The 14,495-nt window shown below is 41.5% G+C and overlaps 1 protein-coding gene across 1 annotated transcript in view; it reads right to left on the bottom strand.

Moving 5' to 3' along the window:
• The window catches only part of LOC118388153 (leucine-rich repeats and immunoglobulin-like domains protein 1), a 48,771-nt gene extending 34,483 nt beyond the window's left edge, over positions 1 to 14,288 (bottom strand). The window contains exon 1 of the mRNA XM_052526745.1: positions 13,221 to 14,288. Coding sequence (XP_052382705.1) covers positions 13,221 to 13,423 — 203 coding nt within the window. The 5' untranslated portion in view covers positions 13,424 to 14,288. The remainder of the gene's footprint in view (positions 1 to 13,220) is intronic.
• Between the last annotated feature and the right edge of the window lie 207 nt (positions 14,289 to 14,495).

The raw sequence follows: 14,495 nt of genomic DNA, 5'->3' as shown, positions 1-14,495 counted from the left end.
TTCCCAATCAATACTGATTCTGACTTGGTTTACACAATGGATACACAGACATCCATCTGTGTACAAGTCAATTTGCAGTTTAGACTAACAATGCATTTAATAGCCACCACTTCACTTGCACAGAGACTAACATTAACTAGGCAAGTCAGTTAAGAACAAATTCTTATTTACAATGACAGCCTAGGAACAGTGGGTCAACTGCCTTGTTCAGAGGCAGAACGACAGATTGTTACCTTGTAGGCTCAGGGATTTGATCTAGCAGCCTTTCGGTTACTGGCCCAACGCTCTAACCACTAGGCTACCTGCCAAGATAAGTCAGTCTCTACAGTATACGTGTGTGTGTGAGGAGATAAATGGTAGAGTGTATGGGCCCCGCAGGCAGCCCTGATAGGGCGGTGTGTTACGATAATTGGCAGGGCCCTCCCACCGCCATTGTACCACAGATTGCTAAATTGCTCTCCCTGTTACAGGAGACAATTACCTCATTATACTGAAGCAAAGTGAAAAATCACAGGGTTTCCTCTGCCAGGCTGGGCGGCACCGGAAGCTACAAACACAGCTGAGAACACCTCAGCGCAGCACAGTGAGCGACATCGACCACAGTAATCTTCCACAACAATCAGCGCCAGCCTTTAACAAGGCCCTGATCAGTGCAAACTGAGGATAATAAAGCTTAACTGGAGAGCTCCTCATTACAAACAACCAATAAAACACCGTTCAGAGGAGGGCTGCTGCCCCCTCAACAGCTTTCAGAAGGAAAAACAAGCTGAGTGCTATATTGGTATAAGATAAAAGAACTACAGAAATGTAGAGCATGTCAGTCATTGTTTGCTGTTGTCCATTTAGAATAGAGAGAAGGTCACATTGGGAGAAAAATCTGGTGCCAGAGACCACAATAACAAACAAACGGTGTGTGTCTGTATGTATTCTCAATCTCAGGAAGGCCAAGGGAGTGTTTATACAACTCCAGATGTGTCTTCCCTTGTTCATTCACCTTCATTGTCTTGCCTATCTGATCAGATAAGTTTCAGTGTGTTTTAACACCTACGTTATGAGCAGCTGGGGACAACACCATAGCTTCCTTCTGTTCTACAGTCACAAGTAGAGGGGGTGGTATTACCCCTCACTGACTGGGGCTAACGTTCTCCAGAATCAGCCATACCATAACGCTTCAGGGGCACAATCCAATGTACTGGGCACAACACAGGTGGCGAAGGTTATGGGACAGAAAAGGTCCAAAAACCTAGGCATTAAAAACTAAAATGTCAAGTCTAGGACAAAAAGGCTTCTCAACAGTTTTTACCCTCAAGCCATAAGATTCCTGACTATTTGCATTGTGTGTGCCCCCCCCCCTCAAACCCCTCTTTTACACTGCTGCTACTCTCTGTTTATCTTATATGCATGGTCACTTTAACTATACATTCATGTACATACTACCTAAATTGGCCCGACCAACCAGTGCTCCCGCACGTTGGCTAAACAGGCTATCTGCATTATGTCCCACCACCAGCCAACCCCTCTTTTTACGCTTCTGCTACTCTCTGTTCATCATATATGCAGTCACTTTAACCATATCTAAATACTACCTCAATAAGCCCGACTAACAGTAAAAATGTATTTTTACTGTTGTTTTATTTCTTTACTTACCTACACACACGCACCTTTTTTCGCACCATTGGTTAGAGCCTGTAAGTAAGCATTTCACAGTCTACTACACCTGTTGTATTCGGTGCACGTGACAAATAAACTTTGATATGTCCAAAAACTCTTAACCTCAATGATCTCTGTGGTCAATTTACCAGTCCAAAAACACATTATTTTGAAAGCTAAGAGAAATCTGTGATGGAGTGTGGCGAACACTACAAAAAGTTATTCCCTCTGCTGAAACTCTGGAATGGTGAATTCCATTGCATGGCACAGCAAGAATTCTGCTGTTTATCTAAATGAGCAGGCTTGTTTAACATTAGTCAGCATGATCAAGATCACATTGCTATGTTCTTGACCAGAAAGTGTCAGCAAGGTAATTCATGCCTAGCTTTTAGCCAAATAAATAATGGAGGAAGAAAGACATAAATCAGCAGGTCTACAAGGGGGGGGGCAGTTTCCCCATCCCTGATCTAAAGCATGCAAGGAGTTGCGCAACCAGGATCAACTGAGGTGAAGGTGGAAGTGGAGGATGGAGAGGCCTAGACTGAACAACTATAAAACCTGTCTGACAAGACAATCTGACCTGCCTCAAACCTCCCAAAACACTCAAATCCCCCCACAGCACTAGACTTCAACCATTACACATTGTTGGATTGACGTCATAAACCCTTCATCACGACTCCCAAAAAACACCACATTGACTTGTTTTGTATTCCGTCAAAGAGCTTGGGAGTGATGTTATTTCTTATGACTGTGCCCTCGTAATTAAAGGCAGACTGCAGAGGGGAAGGGGGTGGGGAAGGGTTCTACTAGACCGGAATCTTCTATCTGCTCATCTCTATCGCTGATAAGATGTGTGAACTTCGCTCTTTGGAAGTGCGAAATGATATCAGTAATAGGGCCTCTGTGATGCAGCTGGGAAACAGCGGAGCTTTTATGTGGTCTGACCAGCCATAAATTGGTCAAAGAATAACCTTCCGTCTGTCGGGGAGCTCGGAGAAGAGGGAGAGCGCCCATAGGCCAAACAGAGGGCCAGCCAGACAGAGGCAAAGAGAGCACAATACAACACTGTGCTGTCCCCCGTCCCCCCCCTCCCCTCCTACCTTCCTGTCATAAAGGCCCATTTACAGCCAGGCAACGGCAGTTAGAGCATACACGGGAGTACCACCACCACTGTTTTGGACTCCCGCAAAACACAGGCAAGAGAGGGTGGACAAGACTGAGAAAGCAGCCACAAACAAAAACATTTTTATTTAAAAAGTGTCACAATACACCCGGTGTTTCAACAATATTCATTTAGCAATGGTGCCCCACCACACCAAGAGGGCTGGGCGATATGGCCGAAATATCGGTAAGTCAGCATTATGTTTCTGAATGATTACATTTATAAATATTTTGAGTAGTGCAGGACCCTAGGGTGGTAACAAATGAATATGCAGTGGCTTCAATGGGATTTCTCCATTCTGATGGTTTTATACTCAACCAAACTGAAAGAGAAGTAGTCAATTTTAGTTTAACTTTTAATTTAGCACTTTATCAAAATAACTTTGTAGACTGTATTGTAAAAATCCATACCGGTATACCTTAAAGGTTGATATATAGACAAACAGGTCTCAGCATGAACTTAGGCCCAAAGATGCCACAAGGGAGGAGCACAACAGTCTCATGCACAATACACACCCGGATTGGAGTTTGATAGCAAATCCTCATTTGTTCCACAGTCGCTAGACTCCTTGATTACGAGCAAAAGGAAATGAACCGCCTCAATGAATCTGAAAGAATAACATCAATATGTCCATTCTGAGGGAGTATTGTTCCATTTCCCTCTTGACTAGCCGCTGATCTTATATTCTGTACTTCAAAGTGAAGAAAATGACTGATCATTGAACAATATATTTCCCCCTGCTTAATGTTTATTATGCTTGCAAAAAGAAAAGCCTGCAATAATTACACCATCATCCACGGAGAGAGAATGGGGCCAAATACAGGCCTGAACTTTATAAACAACTGTATGTAGGTCTGTGTGTGTGGATTTATGTGCAGGTACTGAAAGGCTCTGTTTTCTACTAAATAAGTGGACACGGCCACTGCAGGTTTTTTGGAAGGTAAGAATGCTTGGCTCTGGTGAGCACACAGCTATCAGCTCTTGGTTGTGGCGGCCTGTTTAGAGGGTTCTCCACTTCGCAATACCTCTCCAAGTCGTTCTCTTTTCTTTTTAAATCAGGTTTCCAAACTCTTACCAGATGTAGGCCTACAGAATTCACAGATGATTCATTTATCTAACCAACTTTGTAGACACTGGCTTAAACAAAAAGGGAAAAAAAAGGCCATCTATTCTGTTGACTGGATTCCTATGGAATGACTTCTGGCAGCAGCTGTTCAATTGTCATTACAGTGAACACAGCGATGAGCTCACTTCATAACTTAATGTAAATGTCAACTTTTATCTATAGTTATGAAAAGGACTTCTCTACTCACTTATTGCTGCTAATGTGTTTGTCTAGATAGATGGATATAGATATTATCTATATCCATACATACATGACACACGTTTCATTTTAAACTGTAGTATAAAAGTTTACATTTTCATAAAACAATAAATAAAAGCCATACTTTTCTATTGAGGCAAGCACTGAGCGTCTATCTACTGTAAATATCAAACATTAGCACCAACAGGATTATTTGTAGGAATGATCAAATCAGAGCACTATGGATATAATGGTAAACCCCAGGAAACTAGAGAATGATGTTGCTTTAGGGCCTAGGGACATCATAGGCGTAAGGCCCCATTGTTGCAATAACCTGCTAAATTCCTTCCATCTTGATTCCCTGGTGCCGCTAGGGAAGTTTAGCACTCAGGTGTTTAATTAAGGAATGCAATTGTTTCGATTGATTGTAATGGTTTTTTTGTTGAAAATGTACCTTTTTTTTTTACTACTTTTGTTATTTTGGAATATAAAATGTTATTGTGAAACATTGTGAATGAGACCCTGGTTCTCAAATTGGGCTCCCCTGAAATTAATCCAAGACTACTAAAAGCATTCTCAATACCACAAGTTTACAAGACTGCTTAGAAAGAATTGCCCTTGAAACCAAACGAGCCACAGTCCTGCAGTCTGTACAGTTGCTGTTGTATGGCTGTTCCACTGTGGATATGTTCATCTGGGGTTAAGGAAATGGAGATAACCGCTTTGGTTTTAGCTTGTGTTTCATTATGGCAGTTTGATCTGCTATCAATCATTCCTTCATTCATACCACCTGGCTCAAGATCCATGGTAACCAGTCACACGATGGCAACATCCTTGATTACCAGCAACAGCAATCTCCTCTGCAAAGTTTAAGTGTTTATTTGCATGATGATTGTAGTTGGTTCAGTCAGACTACAGAACTTTCATCCAGTTAAACCAGACATGCACTTGACTGTGATGTTGACAACACTTACAGGCAGCAGGCAGAAACCCCCCAGCAGAATCTCCACCCCCAACACCCCATCAGTGCACCCCCTCAGGCCAGGTGAACTGGACCCAAGATCAGAGGAACCACCAGACCAGAGCCTGTCAGGAAACCACCAAAACAAACCCGTTTCCTTTGGGCAAAAGCCAAACCATAGAGGTTGAAGGCAGAGGGGCATATGATGCAGTAACAGAAAGCCTGTCATAGTGTTGTCACAATACCAACAACACTAGTCCAAATAATAGATACCACAGAGAAAAGAAATAAAGTGGCCAAGCATCCTGTCCCCACACTTTTCCCCTTTTCAAAACGTTCTCCAAAAACCTTTCACTGAAATTCACTTAAATTCAATATGTTGTATAGAGTAGAACTTCACACTGTATTATAGAATACTGCATAGAAAGGCGAATAGACTGACCAGTGATTTGGCTAGAGGAATGGGAGGAAGGACTATACATGCATAATGATCTGCATGTCATTGTGGCAGTATGGGGAAAACACTGCCTGAAATGTTCTTTGCTCTTTAGTTAACACAGACCTCTCCCTTCCTTCCAAACAGAATTGAAGGAGGAGCAGAAATAAATGTATTTGATATAGTTTAGACTTACATTAGGCCTATATGAATCCTACCTTTGAAGCACGAGTAGCAGTCCCTTTTCCTTTCTTCCTGTGCCAATCAAATTTGCCTAAAAACATAAAATGTCAAGTTACCAGGCTACTATCTAGCTTGGTAACGTGACTGAACAACCGTGTTTGTTGTCAAACCAATAATTAGCAACCTGGGATTATTTTAAAGTGGCCAGCGGCATGATTTGTGACATTATATCAAATGCGTGCCAATTTTTAACTGCTTAGGCTGGAGACTGTTTTCTTTGCTGTAAAGCTGCAGGCATGCCTTCAGGCTCAATTTCCCCTCTCTGACACTCAAGAGGCTGCATGACAATGAACTTGCAGTCAGTCTACTCAGACTGGTCTGTGCGCTTGGTTATAACAGGCGATGAAGTTATACAATGTATCAACATTGCTCGCTTTGCGTGCTGCTCCAATGTACAAGTCTAACAATAGAAGACTAATCAGAGTATGGATCTGCATCCCCGCTCGCCATCAAGGTCAAATGATATTTAAAAGAACTGACGGAGGAAAAGATGCACACATGAAAAGTAGACAGAGAGAAGCAGGTGAGTGAGGGCTGTTAGGGGATGAGGCTGGCTGATTACAGCTGCCACACGTGATATGTGCATGATGAGCTGACGGAGAGAAGCAGGTGAGTGAGGGCTGTTAGGGGATGAGGCTGGCTGATTACAGCTGCCACACGTGATATGTGCATGATGAGCTGACGGAGAGAAGCAGGTGAGTGAGGGCTGTTAGGGGATGAGGCTGGCTGATTACAGCTGCCACACGTGATATGTGCATGATGAGCTGACGGAGAGAAGCAGGTGAGTGAGGGCTGTTAGGGGATGAGGCTGGCTGATTACAGCTGCCACACGTGATATGTGCATGATGAGCTGACGGAGAGAAGCAGGTGAGTGAGGGCTAGTAGGGGATGAGGCTGGCTGATTACAGCTGCCACACGTGATATGTGCATGATGAGCTGACGGAGAGAAGCAGGTGAGTGAGGGCTGTTAGGGGATGAGGCTGGCTGATTACAGCTGCCACATATAATATGAGCATGATAGTGAAGTGGATATTATTGGACCTGCCCATACAAGAGACTAGAGGCTGTTGCTTCAATTCAACTGAGCTTATAAACAGGGCTGAAAAATTCTGTAGCATCATATGAAACAGTACTAAGCTATTCTAAAATGTTGGTATCATAAGTAGGGATGCAAGGTATATCGGTGACCATATCCGAATCAGCCGATATTAGCTAAAAATGCCAACATCGGTATCGGCCCGATGTCTAGTTTAATGACAATGTGAAAAAACGATGCCAAAGCTGACGTGCGTACCTATATAAAAACGTAGGTACATGACGTCATGACGCCACATAAAATTTTGGCTACCCAGCATTCCTAACCTAGCCCACAATGTCTGCGGTGTGGATCACAGTCATTTGAAAGAGTAAGAACATTTCAGCGAGACAACTCAAAGGCAAAATACATTAAGGCCAAGATAATGGAATTCATTGCCCTTGACAATCAACCGTTCCCTGTTGTGGGTGATGTTGGCTTTCGCAACTGGTCGAGCACCGGTACACACTAACGTCACCAAGTGCGCTATTGTTCAGATGTTGCCTTACCGGAGTTACACAGTAATAGCTTCACTGCTCGTAACTTCATGACATACTATGGAACGCCGTTTGGGTCTTTGCGTGTCAAAAAAGATACATGTCAAATAACACTATGACGCGCTAAATTAGCTTTTAATTTGACACGTCAAATAACACAGTTCTATTATCGAATGTTGTGTGTTCTGAATTTGCACATGCAAGCCAGGCGCCACCACTACTATCAGTAGCACTGTCAAAGCTGTACAAAAAAAAGGCCGCAAACAAGCGAACACCGGCCATGAACGATGTGTTTACAATACCGAGGTGGTAATAAAGCATTATTTTTTCAACTGCAACTTCTGGAGTAGCTAGCTAGCTTTAGCTTGGTACCAATACAAAGCTAGTACCAACTAGCCTGAAAACAATTACCAGTAGAAATTGCAGTCATTTTCACTGCTCTTATCAATGATTTAGGAATCCTTGTAAGGGTTAGCTAGGTAGCCACTTGTTGTTCGCCTATTGAAATTGAAATTCAGTTCATGAAAATAAATACCTAGCCAGCTACTTAACCCTGTTGCCCAAAGCTAACGTTAAAAGCAGCCAGGTAGCTTCATCTGGCTAGTGAGGCTCGACCTGACCGGGTTGTGGTGTGAAGCTAGCCACAATAGTGGAATTTGCAGTTTGCAATCAAAATAAAAGTACCTCTCTGAAAGTGATGCAGAAGGTTACAATTGGTGGAATCGTGCCATATTTAGACTAGATCATGTTAAACCAGGTTGGAATGTGAAGCAATGAAATGGGGTATCAGTCTACTCGGTGACACCCACAGAACACAACTGTGAAGAGTTCACGTAAATATTGGCGTTGTAGCTCTTATCGCAGGACTGTGAGAAATCATCTCCCCAGTCAGCCTATTGTGTGTATTGACATTCATATTGCACTGTAAAGTTTTACCTAAGGATTGGAGATCAATGAAAGGAGCAACAGTCTACTCCATACCTAATATATTTTTTCCCAATGTCCTCCTCAGATTTATCAGACTCCAAAACATCCACGCAGTATTGTTTTTCCTCTGGAATAGTGTTCAATCCAAATAGGTTGACAATAAATGTGGCTCAATTCACAGTTGTTTCAGAGTCCCGCAATAAGAGCTACAATGCTAATGTTCTCTGGGTGTCACCGAGTAGACTGATACACCATGTCATTGATCCCCAACCCATAGGTAAGGCTGTAAAGTGAAATAAGTATGCCCCAATGCAATTCTAAAGTAGAATACATCCAGTGTGATTGCAACAGATGTCAAATTATTGTCTTTTGTTAATTTTATATAACATTCCAACCTCGTTTAGCACGATCTAGTCAATTATGCCATAATTCTACTATTTGTATTAATTTGCATCACTGTCAATGACATACTTTTATTTTGAAGGCTAACCGCAAAGTCCACTATTGTGGCTAATCTTTATTGTTGCTAGCGTCACAGATGTTCCGACCACCATTAATCAAATAAGAACTGTCTTATAAATTAGGGTTATTTTTGATGACACCTAGTTATATATTTAGCTAGCTAACGATAGCTACTGAAACAGATTTCGTTTTGCTCTGTTTTGAGGGAAGAACATTGTTTGCATCCATGAGCTAGCTAGCTTTAAAAAAATAAAAAATAATTATAATCAGCACTGTAGATGTGCGAGACAACTTTACCAGCATCATAGCATACATATCGCTGAATCGTTGTGACATATGAAATACGAGTGATAGTGTAATCAATGTGTAATAACTACATCAAAAACGTATGAATGCATTCAATTATTATGTGACGTGCAGTCATATTCAGGTCCTGATTGGTCAACCAGCTTATTTGGCAAGTCAAATAGTGTTATGTGACATGCAAAAACCCAAGAGGTGTTTCATATAAATCCTAGTTGAGAATTGAATGACTGAACAAATGAACAACGAAACAGCACAGCAAGTAAGTGAAAGAAATAGGTTTTGATTATGTTTTACTGGTAATGGGGACAAAAGTAAAAGGCAACTAAAATAACTTTTTGGTCAGTGTGGTGTGTGTAACCTTTATTAAAACTAGGCAAGTCAGTTAAGAACAAATTCTTATTTACAATGCCGGCCTACCCCGGATGACACTGGGCCAAGTGTACGCCACCCTATGGGACTCGCAACCACGGCTGGATGTGATGCAGCCTGGATTCAAACTAGGGACTGTAGTGACACCTCTTGCACCGAGATGCAGTGCCTCAGACCGATGCGTCCATGCGCGTGTGTTAAATAGTTAACTGTACTAGAATGCTTAAAAGGCCGCTACATTTTTTTTTATATCGGTATCGTTTATTTTGTCAAGGAAAATATTGAATATCGGTATCATCCAAAAATGTGATATCGGTGCATCACTAATCATAAGTATCATGATGTTTTGGTCCGTGATACTGTTATACAGCGCAACACTTGTTTGTCAAAAGAGGCAGTGAGTAGTTGGTTGTCTGTCAGGGCTTGACATTTATTGCCTGTGTAGGAAACCACTCAGCAAAAGCTGGTTTGTAAAAGGATCAATCCAGAGAATTCTCCTTCCTGTTTGAGTGAATATAGGTGACACTGTAGACCACAGCCGTAGAAATGAAGGACAAAGCAGGAGAGACTTCTTAAAGACACAGAGACTCTACCTTGTCCCTGTATCAAACCACATCGATCGGAGCCAATGTTAATAATGTTCATGCTTTTATTTACTTCTGTAAAACCCATAACACGGATGGCATTGCAGGCAGAGACACTTTACAGTGACCACAAACCACCACTCGAGAGAGATTCTCAACGACTGAGAGGAAGCCTGCAATGGGTATCTATTAGGCTATTCATCAGAAAACTACTAGAGCACTTATATAGGGAACAATCTTTGATGTGTTTACAGCCTTATGGACATGCATAATTACCACTATATTCTGATACGTTTAATAAAGGCAACATCAAAAATATAGAATACCCTTAAATCTCTTGTTTTGAAGTACAGTATATTAACATTCTCCCTAAATAACCAGTGGTCACTCTCACCAATTTCCCCATCTAATTATTTCAATGCCTCGTGATCTCGCCCTGTAAGATCAATCTCCTCTGCTTTCCCTTTGGCTGATATGCCAAACACCTGCTTGTTTCCTACTATCTCCATCAAGGCAGTAGTGTCACAGGGGAGCTGTAAAAACAGGGCAGAACAGGGAAACTATTTTTGACAACTGGAAGGCATTATGGCTCAATTTTTCACCAAGCTGTGCCCAGAGAGTTTCCTCAGAAAACTCTCGCTCTTACTGACGGATATACTGTAGAGGAGCACCCAGTCTCTGCCCCATCTACCCCTAATAAATCCATGCTACTGTAGGAGTTGTCATCACTACACTAGGCCTATATAAAATATAACCACAACAGCAAGTCACTATTTGTTCATGAGCACAGAGTATATGAAGAGAATGAGAAATGTAATTCTTGTAATTATTTTAAACAGTTAAAGAATTTAAATAATAGGAGCATTACAAAAAATTATCTAGGACTTCAGACATTTTTAAAACTCAAGCCATCATGACAAGCCGTCCATCTTGTCCTAACCAACACAATGGCGTTCTGCTACAGAAGAACCAGTTCAGAGCAGCTCACTGTGAGCTGGACCAATCTTGTTTTTATAGACACCCAACAGTAATGTCCGCTTACCCACCTCACTGACTGACCGAACGCTATTACTGCTAGCATCCACCCAGGTCAGGTCTAAACATAACAGGGACACTTTATTCCCCCCACTTGGCACATTTTCCCCAGAGGTTGAGAGACAAAAATTTGGTGTGAAATCCAGCATGGCCTGACTGGACACTTACACAGTGGTCTAAAACTAGGATCTCAATGAATCCTAGTAAGATTTTATTTTAACGTTTAGATTCAAAATTCATAGTATAGTCCAGTCTAAAAATGATTAAGATTGAGGATTAAAGGTATTTGTTGATAAAATGTTCATGTTTAATATTCTCCTTCCTTACGTGATGCATTGAGTGAGTCTCTGTGGACCTTTCTTCAGACCAGGCCAAACCATGAGGCATATCCGTTTGACCATAAATTATAGAGGTAGCTCCAGTCGACCAGTGAGCAGTCCACAGTGACTGCCAATTCATCTCCACCTCTCTCCCTACACAATGTGTGCAGTAAACTTTTAAACGCCCAGCTTTTTGAAGTGCCAAGAGGGGAAAAAAAGTGGATTCTTTGTAATGAGCGAGAGTGAATGGCAGTTCCCCTGTGCCCAACCCCCATCCACACACACGTTTTGTAAACAGAGTGAAATATCCACCTATACGAATGCATCTCCTCCTTTCAACAAGTCAAATGAACTGGGATAAGCGTTTTAATGGGATCACATACAGTCTCAATAGAAAACCAGAGAAGAAAGTCTCCCTTTGTGGCTTCTACAAACGTGGAGAAATACACAGCCTAAGTGATTTACAGATTAATTCAATGCAATAAAACCATTCAATTTGAAAACAAGAGTATGTCACAGCTTAATTTTGACCAATAAGGTACTTACAGATAACAAGTATGCTAACATAACAAGTATGCTAACATTACACACACACACACACACATATATATATATATATATATATATTTGGTCTAGACAAGATCCGCCGGGCACCAGATATCACACCACAATGTTTTCTTTTAGCCATTCCAGATGAGAAACCTGTCCCCATTGCTCTAGTAGTGGTGTTGTTGAAGATAGTATAGTACTGTATACCTATGCATCAGTGTTACATTATGCCATAAACACCACTGTGGTGCTAAAGGGCAAGGCAGCATTACTCACATTTTAGAGGACTTTTTAAAAGTTGCATTCCTCACTTCCCAGGGGAAGACAAACTGCCTCAAACAGGAACCTGGGAGTCTGAGAAGATTCACTTTTTAACCCCCAAGCCCCCCAAAAAAGATGTATACATATCCCTCTCGCTCCTCCTCAACAGTCCTGCTAAACAGTTGAATTGTCCTTAAGATTCACAATTGCCATTGAAACAGTGGTCCCACTGCTGCTTGAGCCAAAATTATGATTGAAAAAAAAGTAACTGGTCTATAAACAACCTGTGTCATTTCAATGGGATGAGGAATGAAATGTTCTCAATTTCAAGACACATTCCAAGAAAATGTTTCTCAATTGGCTCATTTCCTAAACAAACCTGCAGACTGTGTCCCCATTGTGGCCAATGATGTCTTGAGAATACATGCTTAATTTACTAGAAATCCAATTTGTGGGCCACAGCCACAGAACCAAATAGAGGATAAAGGACTAATATTGTAAGTGTCATACATCTATATGGAGGTGATGTTTAGACAACACAGAGGTTTAAATCCAATGAGATTTAAGCTAGTCAATTTCCTTGGAAAAATGATTCGCCCAAATATATAAGTAGATATTGTTGAACATGTATCTAAATATTCCTAATTGACACGATTTAGTTATATAGGTTATTTTCTCCCAAATGTATATATTTTGGTCACCCTTAAAGTAGCCTATTCAGGAGATGGGGAGTAGCCTAATATGTCAATAAAGCCTATTATTGAAGGGGATAACAATTGAAAGCAACTTGTTAAGTAGTTTCAGATTCAGTGGAAATGACAAATCGACAAAGATGTTGTTTTGACATTATCCGTATTCCGCTGTCCATGCATGTATAGCCCATTTGGATTCTGGTACAAAGTAATAAGACAACCATGCAATCAGGCAAGTTACACCTCCATAAAAGTTCATTTAAATATTAATTTATGTCCTTGCAACAATGATTCCGACAGTCGGTGGGGGGCTGCGTTCCCTTCGGCATCATTGTATGTTATCCTGATATTGGGTGGTCAATTAATACGGCAGCTCGAATCTACTTACAGGGAAACTGTCCGAATCGGCAGGTCCAGCGGTGTATCTGTCAAATCCAAATTACTACAGTCCACAGAATCTCCATTGCAGGTACAGTTCTGAGCACATGGTAAATCTGAGCTCAAACCGTAATTGATTAACAGTTCCAGCGAGAATACTAAATAAAAACCATAGTGGGAACCCGATCCAATTCGCTCCAGGGGCGCCGCCATTTTGTATCCAGTTTAATCGAGCGGCCACTGATCTCTCCTCAAATTGGAAATATGATACAGTTTTAGAGAGAGTGAGGTCTGTTATAGTACATCAATTGCGTTGTGCTAAAATTAAGTAAAAACAGACACTTGTGACGTAGACAATAGGTCTACTCTTCCAAATAAGTAATTTAAAACAAGTTAGTCCAACTTTCTCCTCGTGTCCTATGTGGTCTGAAATCAAAGTTGATTCACGGTTTACTTAGCAATAAGGCTACAAACTTGTCAAGTAAACATAATTAAATGGAAGTAGAACTTGTCCATAAAAGGCTGAAAACGAGGACTCTTGGCAAAGAGGCAATAGGCAAAAGGATGGCAAACATCAACGGCGGATCCTCATTTTCAATACAACTTTCAGCATGTCAAACATACAAGTGACACACATTTTCCTAGAATAATTTGACACTATCTAAATACTAGCCTATGCGCGTTGCCGCCGCACTCAAAATAAACGTTGAAACGTATCTTCTCTTCATCGCGGGCTTGGAATGTTGGCTAAAACGTGGACTGTGATACAATGTTCCATTGCTATGCAAATGTGGCAGGCAAAGTTTAGTGCCGAAAACTATCGTTGACTTCTCGTTTATGACGCTTGCAAAACGCCAAAAAAAGAAACACCTTGCTAGTGCCAATTGATCCCAATTTCGCCGCACCCTCGACGAGTTATGCTATCCGACGAGCCTAGGAAATGTTTATCAGATGCTGTCCGATTATTAACAAATTCAGTCCCCAACTTCAGACTGTATCCACTATGAGTTGTTTATTCTTGATTTAGTTTACTTTTTTCAGTCTTCGTTCCATAGTAGTCCCACTTTGGATGCACAAGGGAACCTCCCATTTCCCTTGCAATTGGCTGTTCAAATTTGAGGAACGGTGAACTCCTAATCTCACTGGCTGTTTAGGATTCTACAGGCGGTTCGACTGCCAGTGACCAGCTGTCACTCACCAGTCGTTGACCCAACCCATGTTTCTCACCCCGGGTGTGAAACCGCACCACCTCCTTTCATGCTCACCGCGTCTTAAAGGCGCGATC

This window comes from Oncorhynchus keta, chromosome 10 (assembly GCF_023373465.1).
Source record: "Oncorhynchus keta strain PuntledgeMale-10-30-2019 chromosome 10, Oket_V2, whole genome shotgun sequence".
NCBI classification, from domain to species: Eukaryota; Metazoa; Chordata; class Actinopteri; order Salmoniformes; family Salmonidae; genus Oncorhynchus; species Oncorhynchus keta.
This window is presented reverse-complemented; position numbering and strand designations above follow the sequence as displayed.